Source organism: Zea mays, chromosome 1 (assembly GCF_902167145.1).
Source record: "Zea mays cultivar B73 chromosome 1, Zm-B73-REFERENCE-NAM-5.0, whole genome shotgun sequence".
Taxonomy (NCBI): domain Eukaryota; kingdom Viridiplantae; phylum Streptophyta; class Magnoliopsida; order Poales; family Poaceae; genus Zea; species Zea mays.
In genome coordinates, this window is record NC_050096.1 from 70,290,316 (window position 1) to 70,308,126 (window position 17,811).

General features: G+C 42.9%; 1 protein-coding gene across 1 annotated transcript in view; it reads right to left on the bottom strand.

Moving 5' to 3' along the window:
* The window catches only part of LOC103636094 (uncharacterized), a 63,870-nt gene extending 47,039 nt beyond the window's left edge, over positions 1–16,831 (bottom strand). Inside the window, exon 1 of the mRNA XM_008658463.2 lies at positions 16,457–16,831. Coding sequence (XP_008656685.2) covers positions 16,457–16,831 — 375 coding nt within the window. The remainder of the gene's footprint in view (positions 1–16,456) is intronic.
* Positions 16,832–17,811: the final 980 nt, after the last annotated feature.

Consider the following 17,811-nt stretch of genomic DNA (forward strand, 5'->3'; position numbering starts at 1 on the left):
GTGATGAATCCAAATTATGTAGTTCTTCACGAGACCTCCTATGACTATATATACAGTATTCATAACTTTCCATGCGAGCATGTTCTTGCAGTCACTGCATAGACAACAAATTTTGGTTGAATTTTGGGTAATTGCATGCTTCTTAATTGGCGGGTTCAATATATATTTATCCTCTTCAACATATGCGCGGTACATCCATCATGTGCCATGCATATATACCTTTTAAGATAGCAATGGAGATCCATTGAAATAATATGGCAATGCACAAATTAACAATTAAGACAACACATTTGTGTGTTCTTGAAATGTCGTAACAATTCATATTCATTATAACACAATTTATTGTTGATGTTGTTGTCATCATCGTTGTTATATCTTGTTGTAGGTAAACATCTCAAACTTAATTGGATATACAACGAGGAACTAGTATACCATCAATCAACGTCATCATGAAAATGTGGATAAATAATGCGCGATGGTTATTCTATCTTCAGTATGGTCCCTATGAAATTTCTAAGTATAAATAAAATCGTTCAACCCTACCTACTTGTAGCATTAGAGCAACTCCAATGACACCCAATATCCAAGTTCCAAACCATATTATCAGGTCTCCAAAATAGCTCCCCGCATCGTCTCCCAATCATGCTGCATGCGCAAATCAAGCGCCCGCCTGCCTGCGCATATCTCCGCTGATGCTCGGCTCGACGCACCCAATCCCCACGATTTCGTTTTCCAGCGCCATTCTCCTTCCTTCGCGCCTTCATCTGGTCGCACGCGCGAGCTGTGGCGGCTATATGTGGTGCGTGCGAGCCGTGGCGGCTATCTGTGTTGCTTCCCATCGCGTGCTGGCCGTGCTTCACTGCATGCGACCTCGATAAATCCCGGAAGCGGCGCTTCTCCGACGAAGGGAACCAAATCAACAGCGATGGGAAATCGATCAGCACCGGCTCAGGATCGATGTAGAGATATGGCAAATCAGATTTGTTGAAGAACTAGATGTGGCCTGTAGGTGCTTCGGTAATTTCCCGTATGGAAATAGTTGTAGGGGAAACATCGGGTCCCTTTATAGAAGCGAACTGGTAGGATAACTCTGCAACTAGTATGTTTTTTTGCAAATAAATTCAGGCTGTAAATAGCTTTAGGTGAACATCTATGCAAGTCTGACCCTCAAATTTTATTAATTGTATATGTGCCGATATTTTCGTTGCTTGTATATGAGAATATTTCTGATTTATGCACTGCATGGATAGGATAAAAAACTCTCAGGTCCATCACTCCCTTCGGTACTCCAGTTTCTTCATGTTTTTTGAACTCCCTTATTTGTGATGCCTAGCAGCAAACTTGTACTCCATGATGAAATATCCTTGCAGCTATTAATGTGTAAACATATGACAAAATGAAATGGATTGATACACCCTGTTCGCTTGACTTTAATACGTGCCGGTTTTTACTGACAACACTGTTTTTGTCTTTATAGATTGTATTTCCAGCAGTCCAAACAATCGGGTTTAATCCGAAGCGAATTGATTAAAGTTCAAGAATACACACCGGACAGCGTGTTTATTTAGAGTGGATTTATTTAAGAAGTTGCTCCCGTCTTGTCCATCAGAGCGTATGCCAAATTAAAAAAAGATTGATGATCTACCAATACCTGATGACGCTCGTGCGTTTGGCATCTGGCAGGGTGGCTTTGTGAAGAAATTTCCTGGCGGCGAATGATTCTTGCGTGTGCAGGTATTTTCTAGCGGCGATTCTTGCGAGATAAAGAGCTGACGACGCGTATTGCCTGAATATATGGAGTTGTGGGAGCGGATGGCGGGTAACGACAAACCGGTGGCAGATTTGTGAACCGGTCAAAAACCCGAAAAATATATGGAGCTCTTGAAATACTGCCCTTTTTCATTGGACTAAATACTTTTAAGGAGATCCCAATGTCTGTGTTTTGCGAGCTAAATTTTTAGTATTTGTTAAAGATGCTCTTAGGCCCTAGTCACCATTAATTTAACTAGACCTGAGCAAATTTGGCCTCGCCTGGGCTGTGGGCCTGGTGCGACCTCAACGAGCTTGGCATTAACCTTAAATTTAATTAGAGCATGTACAACTCCATTTAATATCCTTAAACTTTATTAGAGCATGTATAACTCTATTTAATATATGATCTCTTGAGAGGTCTCTAAGTGGTTATTTGAAAAAATACAGGAGACGTTCACGGCTCTTCATACATGTTGTCTCTTTGCAACATTTATGATCTAGTGTCTCAGGATTGTATCATTCAGCCTCTTAACTATCTCTTGTACTTAGAAAATCGAACCAGAGTATCAGAGTTGTACATGCCCTTACAAATGTCCTAGACAAAGGTCGTTATCTAGGGAAAAACTCAACCTAGGTCGAATTTGACCTAAACATTAATTCCAATAATCTTTGAAGTAGAAACATGCTAGCGGTCCACCAACGTTCGAGCACAATCTCAACCTACATAGATGGCAAAACACGATATCCGATGGGAAAACCCATGAGGGTAGGTGTATGGCGGATTTTGATGCCCACGGATATTTTATTGGGCCATTTACTATAACCATTGGGTATAAGTATGGTCTCTCTTGTCCCATACCCACTAACATATGACATGTGTGTCCAATCATTAAAAGTGTTCTCTATAAAATATATCAAAACCATAACCATGTGTCCATGTGTGAAATTGTGAATGCGCTCTAGGTTCTGGCAGTCTGCAGCTAAGGCGTTGTCACTCTTGCCCCATACCCACTAACATATGACATGTGTGTCCAATTATTAGAAGTGTTCTCTATAAAAATATATCAAACCAATAACCATATGTGAAATTGTAAATGCGGTCTAGGTTCTGGCGGTCTGCAGCTGAGGCGTTGAGCGGCTCTACCTCTGTTGTCTCTTTTTCTTCCCTTTGCTTCCGCATTTGCTTCTTGGTACTTACTTTTGTGATTAAAATGGTCATGTCTACTAGAATATTGGTGGATATAGGTATAGGGTAATTTTGTACCTATATATAATGGTTAGTGGATACAGATAATAAGGTATTATTTGTATAGTAGGTATGGATATAGCTTTGTGTGGTCAGCGGGTATCTTACCCGCTGTCATCCCTAAACCTACCCACTGAATGGATAGTCTCAAATTAAATCAGGCATTTTGAAGAACGTCTTGACTTAACAAAATATTCAGCCCAACTCAAAAGAAAATAATTGGCAATGATTAACATTCAACCAAACCAAAAAATAATAATTTAAACCCTTTCTAGTTGCCCTACATATATATCTAGATCATATCCCAAATTAATCCCTTTTATAAACTTAACTAATAAACCATAGTGAAAGGGAATTAGGCTTACACCTAGTTCCTAAATAATTTTGGTGGTTGAATTGCCCAACACAAATAATTGGACTAACTAGTTTGCTCTAGTGTATAAGTTATAGAGGTGTAAAAGGTTCACACTTAGCCAATAAAAAGATCACATATTGGATTCAACAAAGGAGCAAAGGAACAACCGAAGGCACCTCTGGTCTGGGGCACCGGACTGTCCGGTGTACACCGGACAGTGTCCGGTGCACCACCGGACAGTGTCCGGTGCACCACCGGACAGTGTCCGGTGCACCAGAGGACTCCAACTCAAACTTGCCACCTTCGGGAATTTCCAGAGGCAACTCCGCTATAATTCACCGGACTGTCCGGTGTACACCGGACATATCCGGTGCTCCAAAGAAGAGCTGCCTCAGGAACTCGCCAGCCTCGGGAAATCGGAACGACTGCTCCGCTATAATTCACCGGACATGTTCGGTGTACACCGGACTGTCCGGTGCAACCGCGGAGCAACGGCTACTTCGCGCCAACGGCCACCTGCAGGCGCATTCAATGCGCGCCAGAAGCGCGCAGAAGTCAGGCACGCGCGCGCTGGCACACCGGACATTGAACAGTACATGTCCGGTGTGCACCGGACACCCAGGCGGGCCCAGAAGACAGAAGCTCCAACGGTCGGAATCCAACGGCATTGGTGACGTGGCTGGCGCACCGGACTGTCCGGTGCGCCATACGACAGACAGCCTCCACCAACGGTCATGTTTGGTGGTTGGGGCTATAAATACCCCAACCACCCCCACATTCATGGCATCCAAGTTTTCCAGCTTCCAACCAATATACAAGAGCTAGCATTCATTGCAAAGCACATCAAAGAGATCAAATCCTCTCCCAAACTCCACACAAAGCTTTAGTGACTAGAGAGAGTGATTTGTAGTGATCATTTGAGCTCTTGCGCTTGGATCGCTTCTTTTCTTTCGCATTCTTTCTTGTGATCAAACACTCATTTGTAATTGAGGCAAGTGGCACCAATTGTGTGGTGACCCTTGCGGGAAGTTTGATTCCCAAGTGATTTGAGAAAGAGAAGCTCACTCGGTCCGAGGGACCGTTTGAGAGAGGGAAGGGTTGAAAGAGACCCGGCCTTTGTGGCCTCCTCAACGGGGAGTAGGTTTGCAAGAACCGAACCTCGGTAAAACAAATCCGCGTGTCACACTTCTTATTCGCTTGCGATTTGTTTTGCGCCCTCTCTCGCGGACTCGCTTATATTTCTAACGCTAACCCGACTTGTAGTTGTGATTATTTTGAGAATTCCAGTTTCGCCCTATTCACCCCCCCTCTAGGCGACTTTCAATTGGTATCAGAGCTCGGTGCTTCATTAGAGCCTAACCGCTCGAAGTGATGTCAGGAGATCACACCAAGAGGGAGATGGAGACCGGCGACAAGCCCACTACGAGCCAAGGGAGCACTTCATCGGAAGAGTCCCGCACCAAGAGGAAGGAGAAGAAGAAGGACTCCTCCAAACGGAAGGAGAAAAGATCTTCTTCTTCACACCACAAGGAGAAGAAGGAGAAATCCTCTTCTCACAAGTCGCATCGGAAAGGCGACAAGCACAAGAGGATGAGGAAGGTGGTCTACTACAAGACCGACACTTCATCAACATCGACCTCCGACTCCGATGCGCCGTCCGTAACTTCTAAGCGCCAAGAGCGCAAGAAGTTTAGTAAGATTACCTTACACTATCCTCGTACACCTAGACATACTCCATTACTTTCCGTTCCATTAGGCAAACCACCAACTTTTGATGGCGAAGATTACGCTAGGTGGAGTGATTTAATGAAATTTCATCTAACCTCACTCCACAAAAGTATATGGAATGTTGTTGAGTTTGGAGCACAGGTACCATCCGTAGGGGATGAAGACTATGATACGGACGAAGTAGCCCAAATCGAGCACTTCAACTCCCAAGCCACAACCATACTCCTTGCCTCTCTAAGCAAGGATGAATACAACAAGGTGCAAGGGTTGAAGAATGCAAAGGAGATTTGGGACCTACTCAAGACCGCGCACGAGGGTGATGAACTCACCTAAGATCACCAAGCGGGAAACGATCGAGGGGGAGCTCGGTCGTTTTCATCTTCGCCAAGGGGAGGAGCCACAAGATATGTACAACCGGCTCAAAACCTTGGTAAACCAAGTGCGCAACCTCGGGAGTAAGAAGTGGGACGACCACGAGGTGGTTAAGGTTATTTTGAGATCACTTATTTTCCTTAACCCTACTCAAGTTCAATTAATTCGTGGTAATCCTAGACATACACTAATGACTCCCGAGGAAGTAATCGGGAATTTTGTGAGCTTTGAATGTATGATTAAAGGCTCAAAGAAGATCAACGAGCTTGATGAACCCTCCACGTCCGAGGCACAACCGGTGGCCTTTAAGGCGACGGAGGAGAAGGAGGAGGAGTCTACACCGAGTAGACAACCAATTGACGCCTCCAAGCTCGACAATGAGGAGATGGCCTTAATCATCAAAAGCTTTCGGCAAATCCTCAAGCAACGGAAGGGGAAGGATTACAAATCCCGTTCCAAGAAGGTTTGCTACAAGTGTGGTAAGCCCAGTCATTTTATTGCAAAATGTCCTATGTCTAGTGACAGTGATAGAGGCGACGACAAGAAGGGAAAGAGGAGAGAAAAGAAGAAGTACTACAAGAAGAAGGGCGGCGATGCCCATGTTTGCCGGGAGTGGGACTCCGACGAGAGCTCCACCAAGTCCTCCTCCGACGAGGATGCCGCCAACATCGCAGTCACCAAGGGACTCCTCTTCCCAAACGTCGGCCACAAGTGCCTCATGGCAAAGGACGGCAAAAGGAAGAAGGTTAAATCTAAATCCTCCACTAAATATGAATCCTCTAGTGATGATAATGCTAGTGATGAGGAGGATAACTTGCGTACCCTTTTTGCCAACCTTAACATGGAACAAAAGGAAAAAATAAATGAATTGATTAGTGCTATTCATGAAAAAGATGACCTTTTGGATTCCCAAGAGGATTTTCTAATTAAGGAAAACAAGAAACATGTTAAGATTAAGAATGCTTATGCTCTAGAGGTAGAAAAATGTGAGAAATTATCTAGTGAGCTAAGCACATGCCATGACACTATTAACAACCTTAGAAATTAAAATGCTAAATTAATTGCTAAGGTTGATTCTCATGTTTGTGATGCTTTAATTCCCAATCTTAGAAATGATAATGATGATTTGCTTGCTAAGATTAAGGAATTGAATGATTCTCTTGCTAGCCTTAGAGTAGAAAATGAAAATTTGATTGCTAAGGCTAAAGATTTTGATGTTTGCAATGTTACTATTTCCGATCTTAGAGATAAAAATGATATATTACGTACTAAGATTGTTGAACTTAATTCTTGCAAACCCTCTACAGCTACCGTTGAGCATGTGTCTATTTATGATAGATGTAGAGATGTTGATTTCAATGCTATTCATGATGACATGATATTAATTAAACAACAAAATGATCATATAGCAATATTAGATGCTAAAATTGCCGAACATAACTTAGAAAATGAAAAGTTTAAATTTGCTAGAAGTATGCTATATAATGGGAGACGCCCTGGCATCAAGGATGGCATTGGCTTATAAAGGGGAGACAATGTCAAACTTAATGCCCCTCCTAGAAATTTGTCTAACTTTGTTAAGGGCAAGGCTCTCATGCCTCAGGATAACGAGGGTTACATTTTGTACCCTGCCGGTTATCCCGAGAGCAAAATTAGGAGAACTCATTCTAGGAAGTCTCACTCTGGCCCTAACCATGCTTTTATGTATAAGGGTGAGACATCTAGCTCTAGGCAACCAACCCGTGCCAAGTTGCCTAGAAAGAGAACTCCTAATGCATCAAATGATCATACTATTTCATTTAAAACTTTTGATGCATCTTATGTGTTGACTAACAAATCCGGCAAGGTAGTTGCCAAATTTGTTGGGGGCAAACACAAGGGCTCCAAGACTTGTGTTTGGGTACCCAAAGTTCTTGTTTCTAATGCCAAAGGACCCAAAACTGTTTGGGTACCTAAAGTCAAGAACTAAAATTGTTTTGTAGGTTTATGCATCCGGGGGCTCAAGTTGGATACTCGACAGCGGGTGCACAAACCACATGACAGGGGAGAAGAAGATGTTCTCCTCATATGAGAAAAACCAAGATCCCCAACGAGCTATCACATTCGAGGATGGAAATCAAGGTTTGGTCAAAGGATTGGGTAAATTGCTATATCACCTGACCATACTATTTCCAATGTTTTTCTTGTAGATTCTTTAGATTACAATTTGCTTTCCGTTTCACAACTATGTCAAATGGGCTACAACTGTCTATTTACTGATGTAGGTGTCACTGTCTTTAGAAGAAGTGGTGATTCAATAGCATTTAAGGGAGTATTAGAGGGTCAGCTATACTTGGTAGATTTTGATAGAGCTGAACTCGACACTTGCTTAATTGCTAAGACTAACATGGGTTGGCTCTGGCACCGCCGACTAGCCCATGTTGGAATGAAGAATCTTCATAAGCTTCTAAAGGGAGAACACATTTTAGGACTAACAAATGTTCATTTTGAGAAAGACAGGATTTGTAGCGCATGCCAAGCTGGGAAGCAAGTTGGCACTCATCATCCACACAAGAACATCATGACTAGTGACAGACCACTGGAGCTCCTACACATGGACCTATTCGGCCCAATCGCTTACATAAGCATCGGCGGGAGTAAGTACTGTCTAGTTATTGTGGATGATTATTCTCGCTTCACTTGGGTGTTCTTTTTACAGGAAAAATCTCATACCCAAGAGATCCTAAAGGGATTCTTGAGACGGGCTCAAAATGAGTTCGGCTTAAGGATCAAGAAAATTAGAAGCGACAATGGGACGGAGTTCAAGAACTCTCAAATTGAAGGCTTCCTTGAGGAGGAGGGCATCAAGCATGAGTTCTCTTCTCCCTACACGCCACAACAAAATGGTGTAGTGGAGAGGAAGAATCGAACTCTATTGGACATGGCAAGAACCATGCTTGATGAGTACAAGACATCGGATCGGTTTTGGGCTGAGGCGGTCAACACCGCCTGCTACGCCATCAACCGGTTATATCTACACCGAATCCTCAAGAAGACATCCTATGAACTCCTAACCGGTAAAAAGCCAAATATTTCATATTTTAGAGTTTTTGGTAGCAAATGCTTTATTCTTGTTAAGAGAGGTAGAAAATCTAAATTTGCTCCTAAAACTGTAGAAGGTTTTTTACTAGGATATGATTCAAACACAAGGGCATATAGAGTCTTTAACAAGTCCTCAGGACTAGTTGAAGTTTCTTGTGACATTGTGTTTGATGAGACTAACGGCTCTCAATTAGAGCAAGTTGATCTTGATGAGGTAGGTGAAGAACAGGCTCCGTGCATCGTGCTAAGGAACATGTCCATTGGGGATGTGTGCCCTAAGGAATCCGAAGAGCCTCCAAATGCACAAGATCAACCATCCTCCTCCACGCAAGCATCTCCACCAACCCAAAATGAGGATGAGGCTCAAGTTGATGAAGTAGAAGATCAAAAAGATAAGCCACCTCAAGATGACGGCAACGATCAAGGGGGAGATGTAAATGATCAAGACAAGGAGGATGAACAACCAAGGGCGCCACACCCAAGAGTCCACCAAGCAATTCAACGAGATCACCCCGTCGACACCATCCTCGGCGACATTCATAAGGGGGTAACCACTCGATCTTGTGTTGCACATTTTTGTGAGCATTACTCTTTTGTTTCCTCTATTGAGCCACACAGGGTAGAGGAAGCACTCCAAGATTCGAATTGGGTGGTGGCAATGCAAGAGGAGCTCAACAACTTCACGAGGAACGAGGTATGGCATTTAGTTCCACGTCCTAATCAAAATGTTGTAGGAACCAAGTGGGTCTTCCGCAACAAGCAAGATGAGCATGGTGTGGTGACAAGGAACAAAGCTCGACTCGTGGCCAAGGGGTATTCACAAGTCGAAGGTTTGGATTTTGGTGAAACTTATGCACCCGTAGCTAGGCTTGAGTCAATTCGTATATTATTGGCCTATGCTACTTACCATGGCTTTAAGCTTTATCAAATGGACGTGAAAAAGTGCCTTCCTCAATGGACCAATCAAGGAAGAGGTCTATGTTGAGCAACCTCCCGGCTTTGAAGCTAGTGAGTACCCTAACCATGTCTATAGGCTCTCTAAGGCGCTTTATGGGCTCAAGCAAGCCCCAAGAGCATGGTATGAATGCCTTAGAGATTTCCTTATTGCTAATGGCTTTAAAGTCGGAAAAGCCGATCCTACTTTATTCACTAAAACTCTTGACAATGATTTGTTTGTATGCCAAATTTATGTTGATGATATTATATTTGGGTCTACTAACGAATCTACTTGTGAAGAATTTAGTAGGATCATGACACAGAAATTCGAGATGTCTATGATGGGGGAGTTGAAGTATTTTCTAGGATTCCAAGTCAAGCAACTCCAAGAGGGCACCTTCATTTGCCAAACAAAGTACACTCAAGACATTCTAAACAAGTTTGGGATGAAGGATGCCAAGCCCATCAAGACACCCATGGGAACTAATGGGCATCTCGACCTCGACACAGGAGGTAAGTTCGTGGATCAAAAGGTATACCGGTCAATGATAGGTTCTTTGCTATATTTATGTGCATCTCGACCGGATATTATGCTTTCCGTATGCATGTGTGCAAGATTCCAAGCCGACCCTAAGGAAGCTCACCTTACGGCCGTAAAACGAATCTTGAGATATTTGGCTTACACACCTAAGTTTGGGCTTTGGTATCCTAGGGGATCCACTTTTGATTTGATTGGTTATTCGGATGCCGATTGGGCAGGGTGTAAAATCAATAGGAAGAGCACATCGGGGACTTGCCAGTTCTTGGGAAGATCCTTGGTGTCTTGGGCTTCAAAGAAGCAAAATTCGGTCGCTCTTTCCACCGCCGAAGCCAAGTACATTGCCGCAGGCCATTGTTGCGCGCAATTGCTTTGGATGAGGCAAACCCTGCGGGACTACGGTTACAAATTAACCAAAGTCCCTTTGCTATGTGATAATGAGAGTGCAATCAAGATGGCGGATAATCCCGTCGAGCATAGCCGCACTAAACACATAGCCATTCGGTATCACTTTTTAAGGGATCACCAACAAAAGGGAGATATCGAGATTTCTTACATTAACACTAAAGATCAATTAGCCGATATCTTTACCAAGCCTCTTGATGAACAAACTTTTAACAAACTTAGGCATGAGCTCAATATTCTTGATTCGCGCAATTTCTTTTGCTAAAATTGCACACATAGCTCATTTGTATACCTTTAATCATATCTCTTTCATATGCTATGACTAATGTGTCTTTCAAGTCTATTTCAAACCAAGTCATAGGTATATTGAAAGGGAATTGGAGTCTTCGGCAAAGACAAAGGCTTCCACTCCGTAACTCATCCTTCGCCGTCGCTCCGAGTCACTCTCCATCCTTGGGGGAGAAAGCAAAAGGACTTCGTCTTTGGTATAATCTTAACTCATTTATTTATGACCAAAGGGGAAGAAAGTACTTCGAGGGCTCTAATGATTCCGTTTTTGGCGATTCATGCCAAAGGGGGAGAAAGTATGAGCCCAAAGCAAAAGGACCGCACCACCACCAATTTCAAAAACTTAGTTTTTCAAAAGAGTATTTTCAATTGGTATCTTATTGTGTTCAAAAGGGGGAGAAAGTAGTATTTCAAAAATGATATATCAAAACCTTCTTGAACACTAAGAGGAGGATCTCATTTAGGGGGAGTTTTGTTTAGTCAAAGGAAAAGCATTTGAAACAGGGGGAGAAAATTTCAAATCTTGAAAATGCTTCTCAAAATCTTATTCATTTGCCTTTGTCTATTTGCAAAAGAACTTTGAAAAGAATTTACAAAAAGTTTGCAAAAACAAAACATGTGGTGCAAGCGTGGTCCAAAATGTTAAAAACGAAGAAACGATCCATGCATATCTTGTAAGTATTAATATTGGCTCAATTCCAAGCAACCTTTGCACTTACATTATGCAAACTAGTTCAATTATGCACTTCTATATTTGCTTTGGTTTGTGTTGGCATCAATCACCAAAAAGGGGGAGATTGAAAGGGAATTAGGCTTACACCTAGTTCCTAAATAATTTTGGTGGTTGAATTGCCCAACACAAATAATTGGACTAACTAGTTTGCTCTAGTGTATAAGTTATACAGGTGTAAAAGGTTCACACTTAGCAAATAAAAAGATCAAATATTGGATTCAACAAAGGAGCAAAGGAACAACCGAAGGCACCTCTGGTCTGGGGCACCGGACTGTCCGGTGTACACCGGACAGTGTCCGGTGCACCAGAGGACTCCAACTCAAACTTGCCACCTTCGGGAATTTCCAGAGGCAACTCCGCTATAATTCACCGGACTGTCCGGTGTACACCGGACATGTCCGGTGCTCCAAAGAAGAGCTGCCTCAGGAACTCGCCAGCCTCGGGAAATCGGAACGACTACTCCACTATAATTCACCGGACATGTCCGGTGTACACCGGACTGTCCGGTGCAACCGCGGAGCAACGGCTACTTCGCGCCAACGGTCACCTGCAGGCGCATTCAATGCGCGCCAGAAGCGCGCAGAAGTCAGGCACGCGCGCGCTGACATTGAACAGTACATGTCCGGTGTGCACCGGACACCCAGGCGGGCCCAGAAGACAGAAGCTCCAACGGTCGGAATCCAACGGCATTGGTGACGTGGCTGGCGCACCGGACATGTCCGGTGTGCACCGGACTGTCCGGTGCGCCATACGACAGACAGCCTCCACCAACGGTCATGTTTGGTGGTTGGGGCTATAAATACCCCAACCACCCCCACATTCATGGCATCCAAGTTTTCCAGCTTCCAACCAATATACAAGAGCTAGCATTCATTGCAAAGCACATCAAAGAGATCAAATCCTCTCCCAAACTCCACACAAAGCTTTAGTGACTAGAGAGAGTGATTTGTAGTGATCATTTGAGCTCTTGCGCTTGGATCGCTTCTTTTCTTTCGCATTCTTTCTTGTGATCAAACACTCATTTGTAATTGAGGCAAGAGGAACCAATTGTGTGGTGACCCTTGCGGGAAGTTTGATTCCCAAGTGATTTGAGAAAGAGAAGCTCACTCGGTCCGAGGGACCGTTTGAGAGAGGGAAGGGTTGAAAGAGACCCGACCTTTGTGGCCTCCTCAACGGGGAGTAGGTTTGCGAGAACCGAACCTCGGTAAAACAAATCCGCGTGTCACACTTCTTATTCGCTTGCGATTTGTTTTGCGCCCTCTCTCGTGGACTCGCTTATATTTCTAACGCTAACCCGGCTTGTAGTTGTGATTATTTTGAGAATTTCAGTTTCGCCCTATTCACCCCCCCTCTAGGCGACTTTCACATAGGAAGGGCATGAGGGCTAAATAATAGGAGAATATTGTTTTGCTACTCAGTTAACCTTATAGCATCCAAATGTTTGAGATAACTTCTACTACAACACTATGCATGAAGGCACGCAAACAAAACTTAATTTAATCTAGCACTGTACTTCAACATGTTTGGAATGGCAACATGAACTTGCCTTCCAAAGTCCCTCCTCCAAGAAAAACGAGAGCAAAACATTTTTCTTAGGTTTGGAATTTTTGACTTGACCTTGGGAACTCCATTTTCGCCTTCGTAGGCTACAATTTTGTACTAGGAGAAAGAAGTGGAACTAATATTTTGTGTGCCGTTTTTAAAATGGCTAAAAAATTAACCATTTTGGATTTCATGTGATCTATGAGATAACGAGATCTACGAGAAAATGTGACTGTGTTATGTGATTACTTCATCTTTTAATCTTCTTACAACTTCTAGTATCTAGCTCTCATAGTACAAGTAGAAGAAAAACACAACAGGACATAATTAACTTTTACTTCTCAATTGAGTTGCATCTGAGTCTCTCGGTACCAATCTTCTATGCACAGAAAGTGTTAGGAGAGTAGGACCTCAAAACCATCTTCGGCATCTATAACGTCAGCTCGAGTGTGTGGGTGATCAAAGTTTTGAGAAGCATCTATGTGACTGCTCATTGATCGTTATCGTCTTGTCTTCTTCTTCTTAGTGGACACCTAAGAAATGGCACTGAATATCTGCTTGCGTCAACTATGGTCTGCTACTTCGAACAACATATGATATCGACTTATGTGAATAGGGTCATCAATGCCTTGAGCATGGATCCCTCCACTGGGTATATTTTACTCTCTAAATTTGTTAAATTCAGTATAATTTCGATAATCATCAAAATAATTTCCATGTATGTATCAGCTACTAGTACGAGTAGTAGTATTGTACACATACACATACATTTTATCGTAAATTTGTTGTGTTATTTCTAAATTAAGTTAAACATGAAAATGTTAAAATTTCTAACATTCCAAAAATATGATGTTAGATATTTTTTCTATCAGTGGTTTTACTATTGTGTTAATGCCAATTGAGTTTGATGGAATATTATGTAAGAGTTGGTATGGTAAGACCATCATGTGGTTAAAATCTATGAACTGCTATCACCTCGCGTAGGGGAAACATAAATAGTTTACTCCTGAGAAGGAGAAAGTGTTCGAGGTTATCGATAACCTATTTCAATACATTGTAATCAGCACTCGTGCTAACAAATACACGAATTCTTATATAACATGTACAACTGTCAAAGAATCATGTGATGCACTTGATGAGAAGTTCGATGCTTATAATGTTGGCAGTGAGTTGTACATTATGGAGCAGTTTTAAGACTACAAAATGGTTGATAAACGTTTAGTAGTGGAACATCCTCACGAGATACATGCACTAGCTAAGGAACACAAGTAATTTCTGTAACACCCGGTTTTTAAGGAACAAAGTCGGGTGCATCTCATACATGTGCCAAGAAGACAACATATATAATAACAGAGTGTATAGAGATAAATGTCATAAAACATCAGAGTAATTATTACATAGCAGAAGACTTATTACAAGATAAATATAAAACGAACTAAGGATCGTCGGCGCCAATGTCGACTGAGAAACGCCACCTAGATCAGATCGAATGCCTCAGTGTTAGGCGGCTCCTCTTCGACCACCTGTTCTTCTCCTGTGGGGGGGTGTGAGACAGAAAGAGTGAGCTCACATACGTTCATCGCTCAACAAGTTGTGGGGAATAATGTGGCATGAACTCACCAAAGGTGGGAGTTCATGAAGTGTAAGGCTGATCAATGGAATAAAGGCTGAAGCTGAGCATTGCTTTTATAAGTTGGTCAAAATTTTATTAGCAATTACTAAATGTAAGTAAATACCAAACCTTAATAATAATAAAGAAAAGTAATAGTAAAATAATCTCAAATGCGATGCAAATGTCCAATTAAATTTAAGTTCCATAAATTAATCATGTGAGGGTCCGAGCTGCTCATGACCGTGAGCACGGCTAGTATACCAGTTTTACACTCTGCAGAGGTTGCGCATCTTTACCCACAAGTCATGTTACCCATCTGCCAAGAGATGGCCAATCCCATACACCTCTACCGAGGAGGCGAGGCAGGGTAACACTACGAGGCCTTTACAAAGTTCCACTAGCTTCAGAAATCCCGCTACAGTTTATAGAAAGCTCCAGTGCAGGGTTCTTGCCTGACCGCCATCGCAGCAAAATCAACCCAAGGACCTCCCTACACTGACCACTCCCCTACTGCCCTTGTCCCTTTCGGGTAAGGAAGACCTCCACTAGCTTTCCTAGTTAATCAGCCAAGGGCGTCCCATTATACCCTTGTTGTAGCACTGTTTTCCCGGGTGGTCGCTCCATGTTCCCATTAACATAATGATCTTAACATGAACAGTAATAATAAAAGAGAATAATAGAGTAATTATGAATAAAGTATCTTCATACCCAAATCCACATAAAGCAATAGCAGGTACTACCCAAACAAATATTTCAGTGGTGAACAAGGTATAAAGATAGCCAAAACTAGGGTAACCTATTGGGTCCCATCAAAATTATCCTATGCAGATCATTATAATTAATAAGAACATGGCTGGGAAAAAGTAAGTGATCAAGGGCACAACTTGCCTTCAATGAGCTCCTGCTCAGCTACTTCTACTTGCTGAACCTCAGATTCCACAGTGGCTTGCTCGTCTACTCGCATAAACACAATACATACATATTATAGCATAAATTAACATCACATCAAACATGTAAATAAAATATACAGTAAAAATCTACACATTAAAATAAAATCCTAGGAACAGGAATCGTAATTTTTGGAGTTATAGATTTTAAGATATGAATTTTCAAAGGTTTCATGTGTTTAAATTGGATTAAGTGAGGAATTAAATTTATTACTATTTTCATGACAAAACAGAGGTTCTAAGTGATAGAGAATAAAATTATAAAATTTTAGAAACTGGAATGGCTCAATTTGGACTAAAAATGGATTTTCTATGGATTACACAAGTTCTAGGATTATTTTTACACATAAAAATCTATTTCTTAATTTATTTTATAAGTTTTCCCACTGTCTGGACTAGGCCTCAAATTATGGAAAGTGCAGGGGCTACGGTGCAACATTCCCAAGACTCAGAAAGTCCTGGTGTGGACGGCGGGTTGTTTTGACATAAACCGAGGGGCCCAAATGCAATTTAGACCCGCGAAGGGGTATCGTGGGATGCCAGCCGTCCGATCGGTTGCACACGGTCAGGATTAGGTCTTTTATAACTTCGAACCGGTATGCAATCGTACCCGTTGGATCTTCATCCAATGATTTAGATTTTTAAGTCGTGCGCTCTGCTCTACACCGCACATCTACCGATCTACGGCCCAGATCCGATCGGGCGAAGGGGTATGCGATGACATAATCTCAACCCTGCTTTGTCGATCTAACGGCTCACTTATCTTCTTCCTCGCCCAGACACAAGGGGCACAGAGCCGCGCCCCACGGCGGAGATCCTCTCCCCCGCCGACGCCCCGTTCGTCGCTCAGTGAGCTAACCCCCGATTGGATACACGCAAAACAATGCGGAAGCGAAGGTAAATTAATGAGCCAAGTTTTACCGGCTGAGGCGCTGCGGTGAGGTTGGCCCACGGCATGAAGCGGCGACGCGGCGGTGCTCCAGCGCCGGTGATCAATCCAAAGAGCGACAGAGCACCATTCCATGCAGGTAATCCATGAACAGCTCCCTGGCAACGTAGAGAAGCCCCAAGAACCAATCGAAGCTCGAATGACGACGAATCAGTGAAGACCTCCCCCGCGGCGGAACCTTCAATCCGCCTGGTGCGCTTATGGTGCCCCGGAAGAGACGGCGATGCCCTAATTCGATGGAGGGCTAGGTTGAAAACCGGGGAAGGGGGCACTGCGGCGGCTTTTATTGGCGCGAGGTGAGGCTTCGGCTTTTTGAAGGGGGTGACCGGTCGCCGGATTCCGGTCATCGCACGCGCCAGCTGCGGGAGGCCGTTTCGGTAGGTTGGGGACGCGCGTAAAGGGGAGACCGCCCGGTGGGTCCGTGGTGCCAGCGGTAGGATCCAACGTATGAGTGCCGATGAAGCGACTGGGCAGTAGGCCCCACAAGTCAGAGCGATGGTGTGCGCGTGCGACTGACAAGAAGGGCCCAGGTGTCGGCGCGCGCTCGTGTCGAAGGTGGGCTGCGCGGATGGGAAGTTGGAGCGGGCCGAAATGGAGGTATGGCGGCCCATGAGGCTGGTTTTGTTTTATTCTTTTTATTTTGTATTCCTTTTCCTCTCTATTTTCAACTCCAATTTGAATTCAAATTTCGAATCAACCTTAGGCCAAATTTATTCCCAAATCATATGGTGAAGTTAAAATACAAGTTTTTAGAGATATAATTATATTATTTATATATTTTTTATATATATCATTTCTCTTCTTCTCCTTTTCAAAAACCCTAGGTTTAATTTAGGGCTTAATTCAACTTCTAGCAATTATTATCTTATTACCATTAACATTATTATTTTATTTAATGCACAAACATATAAACTCCAACATGATGCATTTTTTTGTCATTTGTTTGAATTAAACTCTAAATTTTGTGTATGCTCTTTTTATGATGCAAATGAGGCACATAAAATGAGAAGATCTTTCTATATTCTTTATTTAGAATTTTGAGTATTACAAATCCTACCCCCCTTAAAAATAATCTCGTCCTCGAGATTTAGGAAGATCTAGGGAAAAGGTGGGGAAAATCTATGCGAAGCTCTTCTTCTCTTTCCCAAGTTGCTTCATCTTCTCCGTGGTGACTCCATTGAACTTTACACATCTTTATAACCTTATTCCTTGTAACTCGAGTCAAAGTATCCAAAATCTTGATGGGGTACTCAGCATAAGTCAAATCTTCCTGAACACTAAGGTCTTCCATTGGTAACTGTTCTTCGGGCACCCTGAGACATTTCTT